A 21,483-nucleotide genomic window follows, 5' to 3' on the forward strand; every position below is an offset into this window, starting at 1 on the left:
CTAAGTATTCCACATTTTTAAAGCTGCATTAAACAAAACTTCAGAGAATAGGAAATAAGCTTCTTTAACCTTCATTACAGTTAGGTTTTTTATTGTTAGACACAACCTCAAGCAAGTTCTCTGTATACATAATTAAGGATAAGATCAATAATTATTCATCTAAAAAATCTACACAGCAAGATTTTAAAATCTTGCTTAATCATTGATTACCAATAGGAATACATCCACTGTGATGTCATATGCCCTGTCTCTGCCGATACTGATGTATGCTATGTAGCAGATTTTCAGTTGGTAAGCATATAGTGCAGCAAGTTTCCAAACCTTGGAAAAATGATGTCAACAGTTCTTATATTTTGCTAATAATGAAACTCGGAAGACTAGTCTTATAAATGTCCTTTTTAATATCTTCGTTAATGATCTGGATGATGGGTCAGAGTTGTACTCTCAGCACGTTTGCAGATGACACCGAACTGGGAGGAGTGGCTGATACACCAGGGGGTCATGCTGCCATTCAGAGGGAACTTGACAGGCTGGAGAAATGGACTGGCAGGAACCTCGTAAGGTTCAACAAGGAGAAATGCAAAGTCCTGCACCTGAGGAAGAACAACCCCATGCACCAATATATGCTGGGGGCCACCCAAGCGGAAAGCAGCTTGGCAGAAAAGAACCAAGGGGTCCTGATGGACACCAGGTTGAACATGAGCCAGCAATATGCCCCTGTGGTAAAGAAGGCAAATGGTATCCTGGGCACAGGAGCTCCTGTCTGAACATCAGGAAACCCTTTTTTTACTGTGAGGGTGACCGAGCACTGGCACAGGTTGCCCAGAGAGGTGTTAGAGTCTCCCTCCTTGGAGATATTCTGAAACCTAGATATGGCCCTGGGCAACTAGCTCTAGCTGGCCCTGCGTGAGCAGGGGGACTGGACAAGATGACCTCTGGACGTCCCTTTCAACTTCAACCATTATGTGATTCTGTGATTATGTTTTATATAGGTAAAATTGATTGCTGATAGGTGTTTTGGAGAGAGGGGAAAGGTGGAGATGAAGTGTTAAAGAAAAGGTTTGTGAAACAGGACAATTACAATCTCTGTACATCACATCATAACTTACTGGTTGTACATTATTCATATTTTATAAAGAAATTTAAGGAAAAATAAAAATCTTATTACTCAACCCCAAACTATTGAATTAGAATTCAGGCTTTTTTCATTGATACCACAGGCAGTGAAAAGAGTTTTTTCTCACAGAACATTCTTTCTGCTTCATAAATTTACTGTGACAGAGTTCAGCATTGAATGTCACCGAATCTGTGACTAATACCGCATCTGTGTGTTCTTATATATAGCTGCAGGAGTCTTTAGAAATGCTTATAATTATTTTTCTTAAAATGAATATAATACTCTTCTCCATTAAATTATAATTGTTTCCTGCCTTCAGTTCCACCAGTCATCCGCGTCTATCCAGAGAGCCAGGCAAGGGAGCCAGGTGTGACAGCTAGCCTTCGGTGCCATGCTGAAGGTATTCCCAACCCACAACTTGGTTGGCTGAAGAATGGAATTGATATCACTCCGAAGTTATCAAAACAGCTAACTCTTCAAGGTAAAGGGGCATATTTGTTGTTTGCTATGGGTTGTGAATGCTTTATCGGTGCATCCTTTCCGTACTAGCTGTCCTTCTTACATAGTTTTAACCAAGTTTATGAAGTCTAAGCTGAAACGTTTCAGAAGATGTCTTCCAGTTACTCCCCAAGATACATATCTTCTCTGCTTTCTCTTTGTTAGAATAATGGTTGTACTTACTGACAGGATTACTGGTAAATTCCAGTATGCTCTTCTCTATTCACAAATGTGCAGTTTCTGAGTAGAGCAAGCAGTCCAAGACCCAGTCCCAACCCGGTATTAGAATTTGTCACTACAACTATATTCATGCCATTCAATGAGTACTCAACACTAATATTTAAATTGGGAAGCAATGCTTTTGTCTGTAAAGATTTATTCTAATGCATTGATATTAATCTAGTTATTTTTCATGAGTCCAGATTTAAATTTAGATCAGAACATGGACCAAACTTTCCCTTCACTGCAGCTCAGTTGAAAATAGAAGTTTCTTGATTGATAAGAATCTCAGTGAGTCTTGGGGACCTGATGGTGGAAAGGACAGGAGGAGAAATACCTGAAATGGATGTGCTGTTTTCTGAGGGATCTCAGCAGACCTCCAGGGGAGTGCAAAGACCCTGCATAAAAAAACCCCCAAACAACTAAAGGAAAGTCTTACTTTTAATCAACAATAAAGGCCGCTCTATGAATCTTCTATGAATCTTCAGGGCTCAGCAAATTCAATGAACCTGCCCAGCACCCTGCCCAGCACAAAACCTTCTCGCTTCTGCAGTCCTTCTGGTGATTTTTGATGAGCCATAGCAAAAAAAAATATTGTGCTGCCAGTGTTTCCTTCAAAACTTTCTCTCATTCATCTGCAAAAACAGGATGTGTATTAGGATAGAACAGCAATCAGGCTGCAGTGTAAGAAACAGTGGGACAGGCAGAAGGCAAATGCTTCTCTGAAGAGAGTCTTACCTTCCCTATAGGTGTCATAGTCCTCTGTTCTTTCATGGCCCTCTCTCCGAGATACATGTGAACAATTGCCTTGCAGAAACACTTTCCACTATGAGTAGAAAGTGATGGACTTCTCGTCTATAGCAATATTCTGTTAATTTCTCCTGTGGGGATTTGAGTGTAATTTTTTTTCCTTCGCCTCTGTATCATATATTTATGATAAATAAATAAAAATGGTTCTTCTCAAAGCAAAATACATTTAATTCCATTTGCTTGAATGTACTTATTTGAAATAAAATTTTGAAAATCTCATTGCATTTTCCCTGAGTTTTTGCGAGGTTAAACTATCTATGCATTAGCTTCACGCAAAAGATGGTCTAGAAGGAATATTACACCATAACCCAGTGCCCCTTCTAGTCCATATTTTAGAATGCCTATAGAGCTGTTTTTGTAAAATAGATCCTACAGTTGAACAAGTATACCATACTTAAAATGCAATGAATCATTGGTTACGTCATTATTCACATCACATTAATTAAAAGACTTTTACTTGTGAAACCTGGACTGTTTGTTAACATTCCTACTCAAGCTGACATACAACTCCTGAAGTGGTTTCCACAGATGACTACACTGATGTAAGTGTAAAGTTCCAATGCGCCTGTTTTTTCTGTTGTTACACTGCATTCATATGAAAATGAAGCCAGGTGCCTCTGGTTACTAGAAATAAATAGTTTTATTAAAATTATTATTTATGTTGAAATTTTAGCCCATTACGTTCCATGGAAACCTGCATTATTTTGTGTAAAGCCAGTGATAGTGTCAAGTGACGAAATGCAACATAATAAAAACATAATATTTACCTGATTTTAAAGACAACCATAGTCATTTAAACATATATAAAACCTCAGACGGATATTTGGCTCTGAGGTGCAAAATCAGCTGAGGTATTCCAGATATCTGTGAGATGAATAATAGTGCATGTAATTCACTAGTCAGTTGAATACCTTTGGATTAGTTTGGCATGCCTCCAGGTTGTGAATTCAGGAATGAAAATGGTTTAATTAGTATGAGCAGAGAAAGCCTTCTGAATGTATAATCTGAAAGCACTGTAGCATGTCTGCATGTTGAATTTTTCCTCTCCTTTCAGCAAATGGTAGTGAGGTTCACATTAGCAATGTGCGCTATGAAGATACAGGAGCGTATACTTGTATTGCAAAGAATGAAGCAGGGGTGGATGAAGACATTTCTTCTCTTTTTGTAGAAGATTCTGCTCGAAAGACCCGTAAGTATTATGAGAAGTATAAAAATACGTGTAACCCTCACTTAAACATTAAATCAGTATTAAAAACTATGAAACATTAAATAAATTAAAATGAGCATGTGTAGATAACTGATTAAAAAAAAAGTTTAAATAATGATATCCGAGAGTCTCCGAAGGCAGAGTGCGTAATCTGAAGTTTGTTTAGAAGTAAAATGAAATCTCTGATTCATTCTGTGAATTGACATATTTTTCACATGGCTGTTAAAATTTGGATAGTTGTCTCACAATAGATTTGTTGCATATGAAGGGAATATGAAGGGAAAAGGAACTGGATGCCTAAATAAGGGAAAGTAGTAGTCCTGGTGTGGTTTCTGGGGGTAGATGGGGGTGTGGGAGGAAGACCTTTTCCAGTCTTTCTTCCTGTATGTTCTTGAGATATACCAAGAGTCAAACTTGACGCTCATGACATGAGAGTCATCACAGGACTTGATCTCACCTGCTGGAGTGCTCAGCAGGTCCAGATCAGTTCCAGCCTGCCCATCCTGTCTTGTGCCCAGATAACTGTGGCTCTCCAGAAATGCAGAGCAACAGTGACCACATTCACTTGCTAAGTTGGGAGTTCAATGTGCCAAAGAAATCTCTACCACTACCAAAAAGTAGCTTTCTTTATCCTCTGCTGAATGGTAGTGGGGCTTATAAACCCTGTTTACCTATTATATGTCTGCCTTGATACTTCTTTCCCCTTCCCTTTCTTCCCTCTGCTGAGAAAAATCCATTCCTGAGTTTACACTTCACCCGTTTGTTTTTGGTTTTTTTATTGTTTTTTTCTTTTAAATATGTTACTTTAATGAATACTACATATTCATTAGAAATATGTCTGGTAAAATGATAGTTATTTTACTAATGAGTCTGATTGCATTAACTTAAGGCATTCCTATTTATCTAGAAACTTATTCAACAGTGCCAAGTACTCAACAGAAGATACTAAAGGCAGAATTAGTAGCACTGCAAGTCTGCCTGACACTTCCTGTTGCAAGACACTAAGTTCAGTTACATATAGGTTTATTAAGCTTTGAATGTTTCAGAGGAAATCCTCCATGCAGAAAATGTTATAATCCAAATGTTAATATCTTCACTTAGCTGCTTTCAGTAACACTAATTACAACTGTCATTTCAAAAGTCTTAACATGTTTTTTTTAAGTGTCATGAAAATGACTGCTCAGACATTTCCAAGAAGGCAGCTGAGGATAAATAAGTTGTTTGATCATACTGAATTTCTAGTAATCTGGTGATATGAACTAGCTCGGTCACCTCCATTTGTCTTTTGCAGTCTGTGAAAAATATTGTGAATGTTGCCAAATTACAAAAACCTGACAAACTAGAATTTGTTTGTGCCTGGTTAAGACTTGTTTGGCCTTAACAACAAAACATTTGTATCCAACTGTCCAGTTTCCAAGTGTTTTAGTTACCTAATTTTTGTATCCTCTGAAGACCTGATCTACAGTGATTATGCAGGAATAGCTACACCAATGAAAAATACTGTTTTCAGGAATTGTAATGTGATGCAATAATTTTAGATTAGCTGACTTTACAGGATTTGTAAATCACATGCTATGCAATGAACACTGCTTGCAACAAACGCTTTAGAATCTACTTGCAGTAAGTTGTTATGATGACCGTTGGTGTCATGAAAGTTGTAAATGAAGGAAGACAGAGTATAAACTCAATTATTTCTGAGACAATTCGTCCAAAAGACACAGTCTCCTTCCTTCCTATAAAAGTCATTTGCCCTGCAACTTCTATGTTGTATGTTGAAGGGAGGCATTTTACCATTGTGTTCCTTGGTGTCTGGACATGGTTTCCTAAAAATTGGTGGATGTATAAATACACATATAGTCCATAGCTGCATAATTATATCATTCAAATACAGGTGCAACAGATATTTACATGAGATGCTTACTCTGATACTCTGATTCACTCACTTTGGCTCAGAAACCCATTCCTGTACACACAAGAAGACTAAGGTACATACTAATAAAAAAAGCAGCTACTATCAATATCATTATCACAACTACATGAACAAACTGCCTTCACAGGTACAAATTTTGACAGATGCAGTTTAAAAAAATGCTTCTGTTTAAAAAAAAGTCACTTTACAGGGAGGAGTTGCTAGCATTAGAAAACTGAAATTAAGAGTAGAAGGGCTTTATTATTAAGTCTTCTCTGCTTGTTTTTATATTTCTCCCAAAACACTGGTTCATGCAGCAAATTAGGGATTATGAGGGAAGAAAATGACATAGGTAAAACCACCTGGGTAGGATTGTGGCTTTGTTCCCCCACCCACACATTCTAAACACAATGCTGCTACTACTTTAATTTAAAGCCTGCTGATTAGGTCACAAGTTACTTTCTAAAGATAGTCTCTGGTGATGTAAATGTGATTTCATATGTTCTGATATAAACTATACCTGTCATAGATGACATTTTTATAAATAGTTTTGCTTTTATCCTCCTTTAAGAGAATAAAGCAGATGTATTTACTTTTTTAATCTTTTTTTTTTTTTCCATACTGGAGTACTCCCTTCTGGAAATCTTAGGATATTGCTTTGTACAACAGTAGAACAGATTCTCACTAGCTTGTCAGTTAATCTGGGCTTGTCTACTTTTTAAATGTCACATAAGGTAAAAATCATAGCAAAATAAAAACATTTCAGAACAATGAGTTGATTGGCTATTGAGAGGGTAGTGAGAACTTTTCAGTGGAGCTCTAAAATATAAGCTACAATTGCACTGCATTAAGCATGACAGTAATTTTATAAGCCACATAATGAATACAGAACATGGTTCCATTTTTACCAGTGTATGTATTTTATTTCCTAGAAAGTTTAATAGTCAAAGGAAATGTTCACTTTTGTACTTATCTGACCCATTGTTTATGTGCATATGAAAGCTTTTGGTTTTTAATGCTACTTTGCATAATAAGGTAAATTTTGGTAGTTACCTGTGGAATCTCATTTTCAACACATCCCAAATTTGTTATGCAGAAAACTCAGTACAGTTCTTTGAGAAAATTTTAATGTATGTAGCAGAAAGGGCATGGCTAGCTCATTCCTTTGGGAATGGGTAAACAGCTCCTAAGAGAAAATCTTATATTTTCTGGCACCTCTGCCTCAATTAAAACCAGTGCCTTTATGAATAAATAGATTGTTAAATAATAAGTGAAGCTTTCCTTCACCTGTGTGCCTAAAAAAGTTATCAGATTGCTAGGTTTTCAAAATTCACGGCATTGGTTACAGAGGCATCTAATGCATGTGTCTGTATTATAAACAGAAAAGAAATAGATTGAATGTCAAACCTATACTGAATTGTGGGAAGTGTGATGCTAGTAGCAAAAATAAAAATATATAATGTACAGTATGACTTAGAGGTGCCAGGGCATTGTTTATTTTAAAGTTTCCAGTTTCAGAAATTTGAATTCCAGTTCCCAAGAAAAGTCAATATACTTTAATGATAATGATTCATCATCAAGATGGTAATTTGAGATGGAAGTGAATGGAAAATACTGTGAAAGTGTTTTGTCATCCAGACCTGTTCAGTAGATGCCAGCACTGAACATTGAACCACTGTTCTGTCACACATAGGTAAATTTTTTAATAGTGGATGACAGTCTCAAGAATAGTTTGGCCTCTTCTTAGCACGTCAGCCTTTTTCAATGTGCACTAAAAATAAAATTTCTGAAAATATGGTTTCATTTTGGCATTGTCTCAAGTGAGAGGAATTAAATGATTTTCTTTAAAAGACCTTAACTTCAGCATTGTCTTTTACTAGTTAACTCATTCTGTAGCTGAAATTTGATATACTTAACATCTGTGTCCAAACACATGCACACTTTTTGCTAGATTGGTGAAGTTGTAATGGAAATTTTTAGTTTATAATGCCTACGTAAACATCTGTTACAAATACTGGTGATAAATATCTGGTGTTGTCTATTATCAGATCCTGTTTAATTCCTCTGATATCGACCATTTAGGTTGAAGCATTCTGTTATTGCTGTCTGTCTCAAACAACAGCTTTTTTGTTGCTTTTAATTTTTAATATTTCTGCTAATATACTATGGCCACTCCTGAAACAGACATTAGGAAGAAAACATGATTTTACTCAAGTTAAAAATGCTACAGTCATTTTACTGAAAGCTTTTTACATCACAGTCTGGGACTTGATATTGGTGGTTCATGCAGTGAGATTATCACTAGAACATACTACAATAAAAATAATGATTTCTCCGGTGTTTGACACAGTAAAAATCACCAAGAAATTGGTGATTTATATAGTGGGTGGACACTTCCTGGGAGTTTGGTAGAGTTCTGAAGATGCCATTTGCACTTAGTAGACCCAGGCTTTAGGACTATCAGAACAGAGTAGATTCTCAATATAACTGCTTTTTCTTTACTCCATGGGCTTTTGTGGATGTGAAAGTGAGGATAACTTTCTTCTTGTGCTCTTGGCTCTTCTTGGTTCCTTGAGTGATCCTCTGAGTAGCATCCAAGGAAAGGTAGGTAAGGCGGAATAAGACTGAGTAAATTGAAGAAGTGAAAGAGACCTGGGGAGAGGGACAATGGAAGAGGCCAATAATGTGAGGAAGAAAGGGAGAATGCAGGCAGCAGCAGGTGAAAGAGGACAGGTTAGTGAGAACACTTAAACACTGAAGGAGAAAGATTGGGAGGAAAAAGGGATAGGTGGACAAGGGCAAAACGATCTCTTAAAAGCTACATAATAATCCTCCATAAGATGTGGAGTTGCATCCAGGAGTATCTAGTCACTTTAATGTCTTGTCATTAAATTTCTGTGATCACACAGTAACAGTGTATGTCTTATGCTGCTGCTCCTTTTTAATCCATGTAGAGAATAACACTACTTCTAGTACCAAGTAACATAAGAGAGATCTCTGAGAAGACTGAACTTTCTATTGTTCTAGTAAGTGGAACATTTTATGTAACTTGCCTTTTTAAGTAAGACAGCATACTGGGGTATAAATGTATATGTCCTGGTTTTGGCTGGGACAGAGTTAACTTTCTTTTTAGTAGCTGGTACAGTGCTGTGTTTTGGATTTAGTGTGAGAATACTGTTGATAACACTCTGATGTTTTAGTTGTTGCTAAGTAGCGCTTACCTTAAGCCAAGGATTTTTCAGTTTCCTATGCTCTGCCAGCAAGCAGCTGTGCAAGAAGCCGGGAGGGAGCACAGCCGGGGCAGCTGACCTGAACTAGCCAAAGGGGTATTCCATACCATGGAACGTCATGCCCAGTATATAAACAGGGGGGAGTTGGCCGGGAGGCGTGGATCACGTCTCAGGAACTAACTGGGCATTGGTCAGCGGGTGGTGAGCAATTGCATTGTGCATCACTGTTTTTTTTCCTTCCCCCCCCCCTTCCTTCTTTTTTGTTGTATTCCTTTTCATTACTATTATTATTATATTTCATTATTATTATTGTTAGTATTATATTTTACTTTAGTTATTAAACTGTTCTTATCTCAACCCACAAGTTTTACTTTTTTTTCTTTCCTCCTCCTCACCCCACTGGGAGGGGGAGGGGGAAACGGCTGCGTGGTGCTTAGTTGCTGACTGGGGTTAAACCACGACAGTATATTAAAGGAAAATCTGCAAACATGAAAAAAAATAATCAAAAGAATATTTGTAGGTAGAAACAGTCTATAGTGTGAGATAATTTTTATAACATTTATTTATCTAGTTGTTCATGTATCATTTTGACCATCTCTGACAGAAAGTAGTTGGTTTTCCTGATCTAAGTGTCTAAATGCAGTTTTACTAATGAAACTCTCAGTAATTCTTCTTCAGGCTTTGAAGTATGCTGCTTCTGTATCAGACCTGAAGAAGGGCTTGTGTGTGTGAAAGCCTGTCGGCTTTTTCCAACAATACCAATTGCTGCAGAGCCAATTGTGAAGATCCTGACTGTCTTCTTGAGAACCTCTGTGTAGGTGTTGGAAGGTTGCTATTAGGTGCTCCCAAAGCCTTCTCCTCTCCAGGCTGAACAAGTCCACTTCTCTCGTTAATTTTCTTCCTGGTGTGCATACATTTTATAATGTGGTCTTTGTTCTCCCTTCTTCTTCCCAGCAGGGCCCTTGCCTGAGAATTTTTAGATTTTGTAATCTCTGTTGGAAAAGCTGTATTTTAATCTGAGAAAATTTGGCCTTAAGCTGAAAGTAAATGTTTCATGAAAATGCTCCACTGTAACTGGAAACTACTTATGATCATTATGACATTTTATACAAATGTAAAACAATTTTTTTGCTTTTCCCACTAGATATTAGTCTTTTCTGTATTAATTAGCATCTTAGATTCATAAAGAAAACAAAAATTCTAATTACCTCTATTTCTTGCACCTTTATTGTCTCTTCATGTACCTTTTCAGAACATTCATTTTAAAGTATCATGATTTTGATAGTCAACAAGAGCCATTCAGCATGTACAGTGAATAGATCTGTACATCCTACTCCTACAACAGTAGCATCTAAAATATTTCTGAATGTAAGAACTGTGCTGTTTTAATTCTCTAGAGACTGGAAACTTTTTGTTTTGTGAATTCCATTTTCCCTCAAGTTTGCAGTTAAATCCATCAAGGATGAGATAGCTGATCGGGGTGATAGCTGGATAACCCCTGCAGTGACTGGTAAAAACATTCTGGGGATTAATGACCTGGTCCAAATCTCACTGAAGACAGCAGAGTCTCCCCTACTGTCGTGATCCTCTAATAATACCTGAGAGAACTCAGCTGTGTTGGAAGGAGTCTCTGGCGTAATCACATTTGTAATACAAATAGCAATTTAAAATCTGGTTTTAGTTTCATTCTAATGTAGTTTGATTTTTCAGAACAGATATTTCATGGATTCATAGATTTAAGCATGATGGAACCATTTCATCTAACTCTAATCTATCTTCTCCATTTCACAAGACATTAAACTGCATCCTGTTCTGCCTGAATACAGATCTAATGCTTTGTTTGCCTGAAGTGTATCTTCCCAGAAATACATCTACCTGAGTTAGAGACACAGAGTCTGAATCCCTCATTTCTCTTGGTATTTGGCTTTACTAATTAATCAGTTTCACTAATACAGAATAATGCTTAGTTTCCATTTTGAAGTCAGTTTTTCCTTCAGTTTCCTCTTTTGATTCCCATTTTTTTCCCCAATAAATTGACCTCTTAAGAATTCTTGCCCTATGAATATACCATCATGAAATATTGATTACTTTCTCTCACACACACTAAATAGAAGTTTCTCATAATAAGGCAGTTACTGTAGGACTCAGACAGTCTTTTTGCCTTGAGGATTGTAATTGGGTTTGGTACGGTTTTCTTAAAAAATGGAAACTGCTCTTTGCAGAAGCAAATGTATTATTTGTTTCCTTAATGTTCTGGAAAAAGAAATACTTATTTGGTAATGTTTTGCTTCCACATCCACTGATCCCTTGTCACTTTTTTCCACTAGTATCAGCAGTGGAAGTTCATATTCGTATGTTTATCTACCACATGCCCTATATCCTATCAGGCCTCACTTTGCAAATCCTGCTCCTTCCCACCTGTCTCAGCCCCCCAGTGTAGACATAGTCTGCATTACGTTTCCCTAGATGCCTAAATTTGCATTTGGCTGTATCAAAATGTAATTTATTTTAGAGATGTACTTGACAAAGTAATTCAAACTACTTTTTGAAACTCTGTTGTTTATCATAACAGGTAATTCGCAGAATTCTTAGGAAATGATTTTATGTTTGTTTACAGATCATTGATGAAAATGGTTAAGCTTGTCTTAACTCTACCCATTGCTCTGGATGCATTCCAGCACTGTCTTCTTCACCGTTTACTAATGATTTATGAAAACTACTTTTTCAGATTAATCAGTTTGTCAGTTTTAATTCAATTAACATGTACTTTACTACTATTGTATAACTCTAATATTTAATCAGAATACTCTGTGTTAACAAATTAGATGTTTAGCAAAGTTCTGGGTTACATCTATATGAATTTTTACATTACCAAACTTCTAATTGCATCAAAGAATATAATCAAGTTTGTTTGGGAAGACCTGGTTTCCATTAGAACATATTAGCTGACCTATAATTATATTCTCGTCCTTTGATTTCTTGCTGAATTAAATTCTGTGCGAGTGTTGTCTATTCTTTTGTCTGGGACATATATCCCAGTCTAACTAGCCTACAGCTACTTGAGTTATTAAGTTTCAGGGAGTGGGGGAGCTACTAGGGGCATATGTAGTGGTACTCCTCTTGAACTTTATGATATATTCTGAAATTTATTCAAAACTAATAGCACCAGACCAAACATCCGAAACAACTTTTTGCAAGTATTTTTATGTACTTCATTTGGACCTGTTTATTTTAAATGTTTGTCTTGACTGCACATCATTTACCCTCTTTTTTGTTCCTTTGTAAGGTAGAAAGTATTTAATCAGCTTCTATTTTCAATTATTATCCTGCTCCTGTGCAAATACAGGACAAAAATATTTATAGAATAATATTGTCAATGGAACATTAAAAAAAAAAAACTAGTTCATATCAGTTTGATACGCTTGACTAGCTCTGGTATCACAATGCTTTTCTTCTACCGTTAACAACCATTTGTGATGATTTCCGGGGCCTGTGCTGCTGCATTGGTGTAAAGGAAGGTGCTGGAACTTCTTCTGTTAGCACAAAAATGGGATGTTAATTGTAACTAAGGCTACTTCTTTTCTTGAGGACTGCTATTTCTCTCTTTTTGTAAACGGGAGCTTTATTCTAGTACTCCAGCATCTCTGCAGTAACTGATAAAGGTGGCTTTTCATTTTCTAGCTTGCAGTACATGCAGATGCATTTTAAGGAACTCTCAAATCTTTTATTAACTGATAGCTTTCTCCACCATACTACTGGATTAGCAGCATTTAAAGCATGAGCACACAAATTCACAGCTCCACTTCAGATTTGTGTTGATGACTACCTTTGATAGTCACAAACACAGATTTGGATCAACTCGACTCCTGGAAGCCATAAGGCAAACCAAAATCATCAGCTTGCTCTTGTTGAAACACTGTGTGGAAGCTGAAGAATTTAAATATAAAACAAAGATAATTTGACAGTTTATCTTGACAATATATTTATAAGAAAAGAGGAGTGGGCAAGATGTTACTGCCTTTTTTGTTGATACAAAGTACAATAATAATCACAAATAGAGGAGGAAGAAATGGCAACTTCCATCTGTGTGATTTATTTATTTATTTATTTAGGTTACATTCAGGTAGTATTAAGACCCATGGAATTGGTCCAAATTTCAATTTTTAGTCAAAGTAACATTAGCTGAATATGGAATATAATGCTTACCTAAGGAGTATAAATAAACCATTTTGTGAGCTTAAAAAAAGGTACGACAGAAAAATTATACTAGCATGGGAATATTTAATTGAAATAATGGAATAGACTATATCAGTGTAATCTACAGATCTAAAGAAGAAAATCTGACAGTACAGAAAACAGGAAAATAAAAAAGATTGATCATCCAAAGACAAGGGAATACTTTCAGGAGTGATTTTCAGATACTTAAAATTCTTATCTTCACTACTAGTAAAATATTTTGAAATAAAATAACTTTAAAAATCCATGTATTTTTTTTTCTTTCTCGATGACTTTGACAGGTACATCAGTTCTGTTTCGGTTTCTTCTCAGTTTCAACTTAGCATAATCCTATCAAATGAGAGTCATAGATCATGAAAACATGTGCTGTTCCGTTAAAAGCTAAAAAGTTTTGTGGGTTTGTTGTTGTTTATTTTATTTTCTATTTTTTACAATATTTTTATTTCTCTTAATGTTTTTCAAAACTTCATTTTATAAAATGCAGTTTAGTTTGCCATTGATAAATATAACTTCTTAAGTATTTCTCTAAATTTTATTCAGACATACGTGTGCACCTTGGGGAGACAACTGTCACAGTAGAAAGTTATCAAGTAATGCTATTAAGGCATTTTCAAGGCCAATTTGACAGTACTTGATGATATTTTAATATTTAATAGCTTTTACTCTTGGTCATCAATCACAGACTCTTGTGTTACTCAGTTCACCCACTATGACGTCATCATATATTGCAAAACAACAGATTCTTTCACCTAGTCACACAAAGCAGGATAAAAATTGTCTGCCTCATGCATTGTGTCTTGGGGCTAAATTTAAAAAATAATATATCTGTTCCATGCCATTAAGTAGATATATTTCTAACTGTGCCTTTTTTACGTAATGTTGTAGTCTTATCACCTAACAAGAGATTATGTGATCTGAATGCTACTGACTTGACAGGTTTATGGCCATCATAAGCAACCAGGCATCTCCACTGTCTAGAACTTGGAATGAGACTAAAAGCCTTTTGACTGTGATTTATGGCCTAAATTCTCTCTGAAAGGCTTTATGCAACTTTAATAGAATCTTCCTGTCACATCTTATACTGAATGGAACCTATTTACCTAATTTCCTCAGTGATAATTTATGCTGGCATTTTATTTTATGGCACAGCTAAACAAGTTTATACTTGTTGACAGCATTGTAGGCAAAGACTTTATTTCAAACTTCCAAGCATAGGGTAGAAATTCAGCTCATGAACCATTTTTTCTTCCTACTAGTGTAGACTGGATTGAGTTAAGTCCTGAAGGAAAGGACTTCAGCATGATTCATTATAAAGATTTATAGAAAATAAATTAAAGAACAGTAAGCTAACATGGTCATATTTGACCAAAAGTAATGTGTCAACTGTGACTTTTAACTGATAAATAATAGTTTAATATTCATAAAAATAGATATTTTGTTATTGTATTAACCTAACCTGAAATGAAATTAAACTGCATGTCACATAAGAACAGAATGGAATTTTGATAGAATTTGTATTGACGTAACTTTAAAAATAGTTGAAGCAAGCAAGAGAGAACTGAAAAAAAAAAAAAAGCGTTTGTTTGCTTCACAAATAAATTAAGGTTTATATATATTTATATTTGTATATAAACCCAACAAATCTGAATTTCTTCTAAAATAAGAATAAAATTAAAAGCAAATACGTGCATAAATGTTTTCATTCTGCTTGATAGTGGAAGTTGAGCAAAAAGTATATCACCTTAACCTTGTCTTCACTTTTAGCACTATTATTTTAAAAATAAAGATAATAATTAAAAACTTGTGTGGCTCAGCAACCAGATAGTAATGATAGTATAGATTTGCCCTGTAACATAAGGGCATGTGTTTATACATTAGAAATACGAGAAAAAAGAGTAAGATAACAGATACATTCTCTTTATGATGTGTATATGATTGACCAGAACAGTTGACAGTGGAGATGGCTATCAGTGAAGTAAGCAGACAGCATCCCTTCAAACATCTTGAAATTACTTTTTTATGCAATTAAAAGTCCAGCAGATTATGGTGGGACAATTCTGAAAAATAATGTTGAATTCCATACTTCTGCCATATGACCTTATTGCATCTTCCTCATTGTCCTATTTTCTATTACATCTACTTGTGACCTCTTGCCATTATGGGATTGAAGGCTTAGAAAGGGACAGTGGTTTCCTATCTGATGGTGCAAAGTCTAGCAATGAGCTGTTATGAAACTGTTGATTTTTATTTATCAGCTGTTACGTTGTGATAGAAATTCAGGTAAAATACTTACAGAATTTTAAATACAAAGCTTGTGTTTTGATGAGACAAAACCTGGAATTAACAACAGTGGTTCTATATTCACGAATAATCATTATTTGCATTCAGAAGATATCAGTGGATTCCCCCCCCCCCCTGTTTATTGGAATAATATGTAATGCAGAAAAGATGTCTTTCTGCTGTTTTTCCCTCTTCTTAATGCCATTTTAAACTGCATTGTTCTCTTAGTGCAGCAAGCTAGGAAATTTTTCAGATGTTAAGGTTTTAATTGATATCCATTTTGTTTGAGTGCCAGTGCAAAAAAATAACATTTTATGAAAATATTTTATTTAGCTTTCATGATATGTAATGCCAGGAGAAGAGAAAGGAAAATTTCAGATTATTTAACCACACATACATAAAATAGGTACAAAAGAATGACAGTTTTTAATTAAAAAAAAATTAAAAAGTTAATAGATTTTAAAAGCTCATTCAGCATTGGATAATGACTACTGAATGAGGGATGGAAGAGGGAAAACTGTTTCTGGAAGAAAATGAAGTATTGTACTTCAAGAACAAGTTTATTTTCTGAATCTTATTGCCCTGATTTTTTTTTCTCTGGATATATATAGTATTGTGTGCTGATTACTGATAATGTGAACATCTAATTATATTGCCAAAAGGAAGCAGAAGAGCTACATTTAATCTCCGAACTCACTGAATGTCAATCTTACAAAAAAAAAAAAAAATTAGATATATACTTTATTTCCAACTGTTATGCCTTAAATGTTTGAAAAAAAGAAAAGTAGAGAGGAAGAACACTGTAGTTGACATAGTTGAAAGCTTTGACATTGGCTGTTAAGACAGAAAAGTTAACGTAATGACATTTATTACCAATGTGATAAGAAGGAGTAGAATACAGAATTTATTTGGAAAGTGACATTGTAGTACCCTCTTATTCATTTAGTAACAGAAATAACATGGATTTTTGCAGTAGTTGTTTCCAGCCAAAGGGGATAAGAATCTGTACTGCTGTTACAGTCTGCTGCAGAATTTCATGAAGTACTAAGGACAGAGTTTACTAAAAAATGTGCAACCTGTTACCATTCAGCCAACACAGAAAATGAATAACAAAGATGAAGAGTAGGCTTTCAGATGTTATGTTAGCTACTCATAATCAAAGGCTAGGTCTGAGCACAAAAGCATAGAATAGCTATGTAAGGACCATGAAGAGTGATTTTTATGGAGCTGTAAGTGTGCTTAAAAAAAAAGAAAGAAATCCTCTTTCAAGAAAACATGGATTCTCCCCTGTTCTGCACTGGGTGGGTGTGGGGAGAGAGAGGCACAATGCAGGGTTCTTTTTGGATGTCAATATAAAAGACCCAACAACAAATGGTGTAATAACATAGCTGCTTTAATAAGATAGAATAAGAAGAGGAATATAGATAGCGAGTAAATCTTACATCCCTTCAGATGCTGGGCACCCCGCATTCATGTGGCATCAGATGAACTCCAGATGGATTTTCCCACAGCACGCTGCGCAGATCCTGTCCATGAAGAGGTTCCCTCTCCCTCCCATACAGTGGCAGCTTTTATCTTGTGTAACAAACAAAACCATATATCTTCTGACAGGTTGCAATGCTATCTCTGTCACAACACCCACCAGTGTGCAGCTCAGGCTATTATGGGCATTCCAGCGTATACCCTTGCAGCAGCTACCCATGCTAACACACAGGTTTCTCAAGCCTTAAGTACAAGACCCAATATAGCAGACATAGCCTGCTCAAGGTCACTAACTCCTTGAATACAATGTCTTCTGCAAGGCTCCCAGTACATCTCCTGATATTATTTAATAACTGTATGTTGTCTGAATACCCTTGTTTTTATAAATCAGGGTAATAGGGCATAAGAGATGATGGTGGTGTTCTGTCTTAAAACCAGAAAATTTTACTGAGATCTATCAATAATTATGTATTTTTACATCTTGAAGTTTATAAATATGTGAGAATTGAGCATAGAGTGTGGCTGAAGATGTTAATTTTTGGTTAACCAAAAAGGAAGGTAAACAATATGTTCCTTAGCATACTTTCCATCTACAGACGATGTACTAATTCCAGCATTGCAGTCTTTATCTCAAGACTGGACATCTTTCTTGAATAGGTGTTATAGGACAGATTAAAAAAATAAATGAGGTTTCTTGATCTGTATTAGGTGAGGTGATGGCTGTTATTTATGATTTTATATTGCACTCTTAAATAATGTCTCATTTTTCTTCAAACTGATTTGTTAATTTTAAAATTATTAAGTGTGGGGCTTTTAAAGCACTCTTTTCATCCCCCCTTTTTTTTTTGAGCAAAGCTCAGGACAATACATATCATTTTGCTTTAACACAAATTAATGTGTTCTGTACTTATCATCTTAAATCATTTCATTTGACGCTGTGTATTTCCACACAGTTGAATAATTGTAATTACTTTTTATTTTCTTTCCGATGTCACCCCTAGAAAAAAGACTGATAAAAAGTAGAACTTCATGGCTACATTTACGGGACCTCAAGTGCCATATATTACATGGTTCTTTCCTCACAATGTGAAGAGAAAACTAATTTTAAAGAAAATCCTCCTGGTTGCCCCGGGGAAATTCATTTGCTTCATTATAGAAAAAAGACTATATAAGATGACATAGACAAACACAGAACTGTCATCTGAATATAGAGCCACTGTCTGGGCATGCAGGGATAAAGTTGGAAGTTCCAAAACCCTCTTGGAGCTTAATCTGGTGAGGGACATGAAGGGCAAAAGATGGACTTCTATAGAGACATAAGCAGCGGAAAGAAGGCTAGGGAAAATATGGGCCTGCTGCTGAGTAGGGCAGGGGGTCTGGTGGTAAAGGACATGGAAGGGGCCAAGTTGTACTGAAGGTCTTCTTCACATCAGTCTTTACTGGCAAAACTGGCCCCAGGAATGTGAGACCAGTGGGAAAGTCTGGGAAGGAAGTCTTCCTCTGGCAAGGAAGCCTTACCCGTGGTGGATAGCATCAGATTAGAGACCATTTAAACAAACTGGACATTCACAGGTCAAAGGGCCTGGATAGGATGCACCCACAAATGCTGGGCAAGCTGGCCCATGGCATTGCAAGGCCACTCGATAATCTTTGAAGGATCATGGTGATCAGGGGAGGTTTCTGCAGGCTGGAAGAAAGCCAGTGTCACTCTTCAAGAAGGGCAAGAAGGAGAATCCAAGACATGATAGGCCCATCAGCCTCACCTTGATCCCTGGGAAGAAGATGGAGCAAAGAACCCTGGAAACCATTCCCAAAAACATGAAGGACAAGAAGGTGTTTAGGAGCAGTTAGCATGGATTTACAAAGAGGAAATAATGCCTGGTCAACCTGACAGCCTTCTGCAATCAGGTGACTTGGCAGGGTGGATGAGGGGAGGAGTGGATGCTGTTTATCTTGTCCTTAGAAATGCTTTGGACACTGTCTCCCGTGATACCCTCAAAGACAAACTGATGAAGTACAGGCTAGATGCACAGACAGTGGGGTGCATCCTTCTCCTGTCTGTCTAGGTACAAATGACCAATTTAACACTTCGACTTAAGCACCTTAGCATTCCGTCTTTGAAGTTGTCAGCTTTTGTACAGAAAGACTTGACTGCATAGTGCTCGCAAAACTGGTGCCATATTTAGTTAATGGGAAGGACAGTACTGTATTGTCTCAATTTCTTCTCTTGGTCATGGAATATCTTTGGGGAGACTTCAGTTGCTTTCATCCTGCAGTGAAAAAAAATATTTTCTGTAGCTCTAAAGCCATAAGGATATAGTTCTCTCTTAAATGTTCTTTTAATACAAATCAACACCTTTTTCTTCTTGTCTAGACTAAAATAATTCAAGATCTCTTAAACTTTTCAGTCCATTGTTTCTGTAGTTGCAATACTGATGATCTACTGATTAGGTCTTTATTTAAAAAATAATAGCTGTCAATGAAACATCAAACTAATATTCCATCTCATGGTTGCAACTTATAGTCAGAGGTCTAGTTTAGGAGAATAATCAAATAGTTTAAACATAAGCAGCCAAATGTTATTTAGGAGAAACATGTTAAATACATGTTCATGTCTGCCACCGAAATATACAGTAAACCAAATCCATTTTGTGATGTCAACACTGGATATAAATCTAAGAGTCATAGTGGTATTAGCAGTTTAGTCACCAATAAGTTTCACTCAGAGCAGCTGGATGTCTGGAGGACACATACTCAGCCAATGTAGTCAAGACTTCCTTCAGAGCTAGTCTCTTCTGAAAGTAACAACCTGAAATCAGAAGAGCAAGTATAAAGGTAGATGATGGAGAAATAAATTTAAAACATGTGACCTTAGCAGCAGTTCAACAGAAATTCTGCCGCCTGATGTAAAGGTTTACTACTCAGCCTCAGTAAGTGACAAGACGGCACACTCCATTAATCTTGGCTTTTGGCAGTTTATTGGATCCTAACAGTTCAAATATTAAAGGAAAGGCAAGGATGATATTTGAAAATAATGCACACACAGTAGCCCAGAGAATTAAGTTGGTTTAAAGATAATAAAACACAGACTGAGCATGTTTGCAAGCTGCACTGATGTTCTGTGTTGGGAAAGGGGAACTTTTTTATTCTAGTATTCAGTATCAATTCACTTCAGCAGTATTACTGCTACTTCCTACTTATATGGGGACCTCTCGTTTGTATGCTTCAAGGCACTGAAGGTAAAAACTAATCATCACCTTCATTTTATCAAGGGATAACTGAATGACACAGTTTAAATACTGTGTCTAAGGTCATATAATGATGTAGCTCTGTTGAAAGAATTTGTGAAAAAAAATTGGGAGACAAAAAATAGTAGAGGAGAGGGAGAGAAAAAACAAAAGCCCAGTAGCTCTGTTATCCTAAGCTTCTGAGTCATGAGCTTGTCAGAAAGCAGATCGATGCTTTTTCCAAGGACCCTTCTACATATTTGGGGCTCTCTATATTCTTTCTGAGCTGAAGAACAAGAGAAATGCTGCACTGCATGAGGCAAAAAGCCCGTCTTGGTCCTGTCTTCAGCAGTGCCCAGTAGAAGATGCTTGGGAAAATCATAGTATCTGGGACTTTTCTGGAGAGATAGTTATTCCTGTTTCTACTCTCAACCTCGAGCAGTCAGCAGTTGAGAGACTTTTGTGTACCAACATCATTTTTAATAATGTGTCTTCCATTACCTTTTCCAAACCTTTTTTTAAAGCACATTAATGTTTTTAGCTTTTGCAAGACTGTGTTTCAATGAACATCACAGTTTCATTATGTCTATGTGTGACATCTATGTGTTCTTTGTGTTGTATTCCTTTCCTTTAAATTTTTCCCTATTTCTTAAGATCATTACTTTACAAAACACTTTGGTTTTCAGTGATGGTGTTTTAAACAATTTATTCCATGGCATGCTGAGCTCTAAATATTTTAAATTTGTGAAATTATATTTGCTTTCTTTTTATTCTCCCCAGGCAGAAAAAGCAATATTAGGATAATTAGTTTTCATTGATCTCAAAGGTCTAAAATCCAATTGTAAACAAGATGGCCAAATACAACTTACGTTTTCATGGAAAAAAACAACTTAAACACTTAGTTGGATACCATGCCATCTTATAGTTCCCATTTTGGTCTTCCAAAGATAATGGCAAACATTATACAGCGTGACTACTTTGGTAGCATGGCTGTGTTACAGCAATACAGAAGAATATCTTGTATGCATTTTAGTTTTGCATGTTTCTCATAACTATGTCCTGAAATAAGTCTCTTCAAAGTCCAGTGCTTAAAGGAAATTATGAAAATTATATCACCTGTAATTAATATACATAATTTATGTGTATGCAAACTCCATGTACTTTTTGTAATGGATTATGAAACACACTATTGATAATGGCTAATGGAGTTAACTTAGGGGGGGTGCATGGTGTAACAAGGGGTGATGGGGTTTACCCTAACCCAAATA

At 36.1% G+C, this 21,483-nt stretch overlaps 1 protein-coding gene across 2 annotated transcripts in view; it reads left to right on the forward strand.

Moving 5' to 3' along the window:
• FSTL5 (follistatin like 5) overlaps positions 1-21,483 on the forward strand; it is a 438,275-nt gene that overhangs the window by 369,875 nt on the left and 46,917 nt on the right. For both annotated transcript variants that reach the window (XM_050895669.1, XM_050895670.1), the window contains 2 exons: positions 1,437-1,598; positions 3,699-3,833. In XM_050895669.1, coding sequence (XP_050751626.1) covers positions 1,437-1,598; positions 3,699-3,833 — 297 coding nt within the window. The remainder of the gene's footprint in view (positions 1-1,436; positions 1,599-3,698; positions 3,834-21,483) is intronic.

This window comes from Gymnogyps californianus, chromosome 4 (genome assembly GCF_018139145.2).
Source record: "Gymnogyps californianus isolate 813 chromosome 4, ASM1813914v2, whole genome shotgun sequence".
Taxonomy (NCBI): Eukaryota; Metazoa; Chordata; class Aves; order Accipitriformes; family Cathartidae; genus Gymnogyps; species Gymnogyps californianus.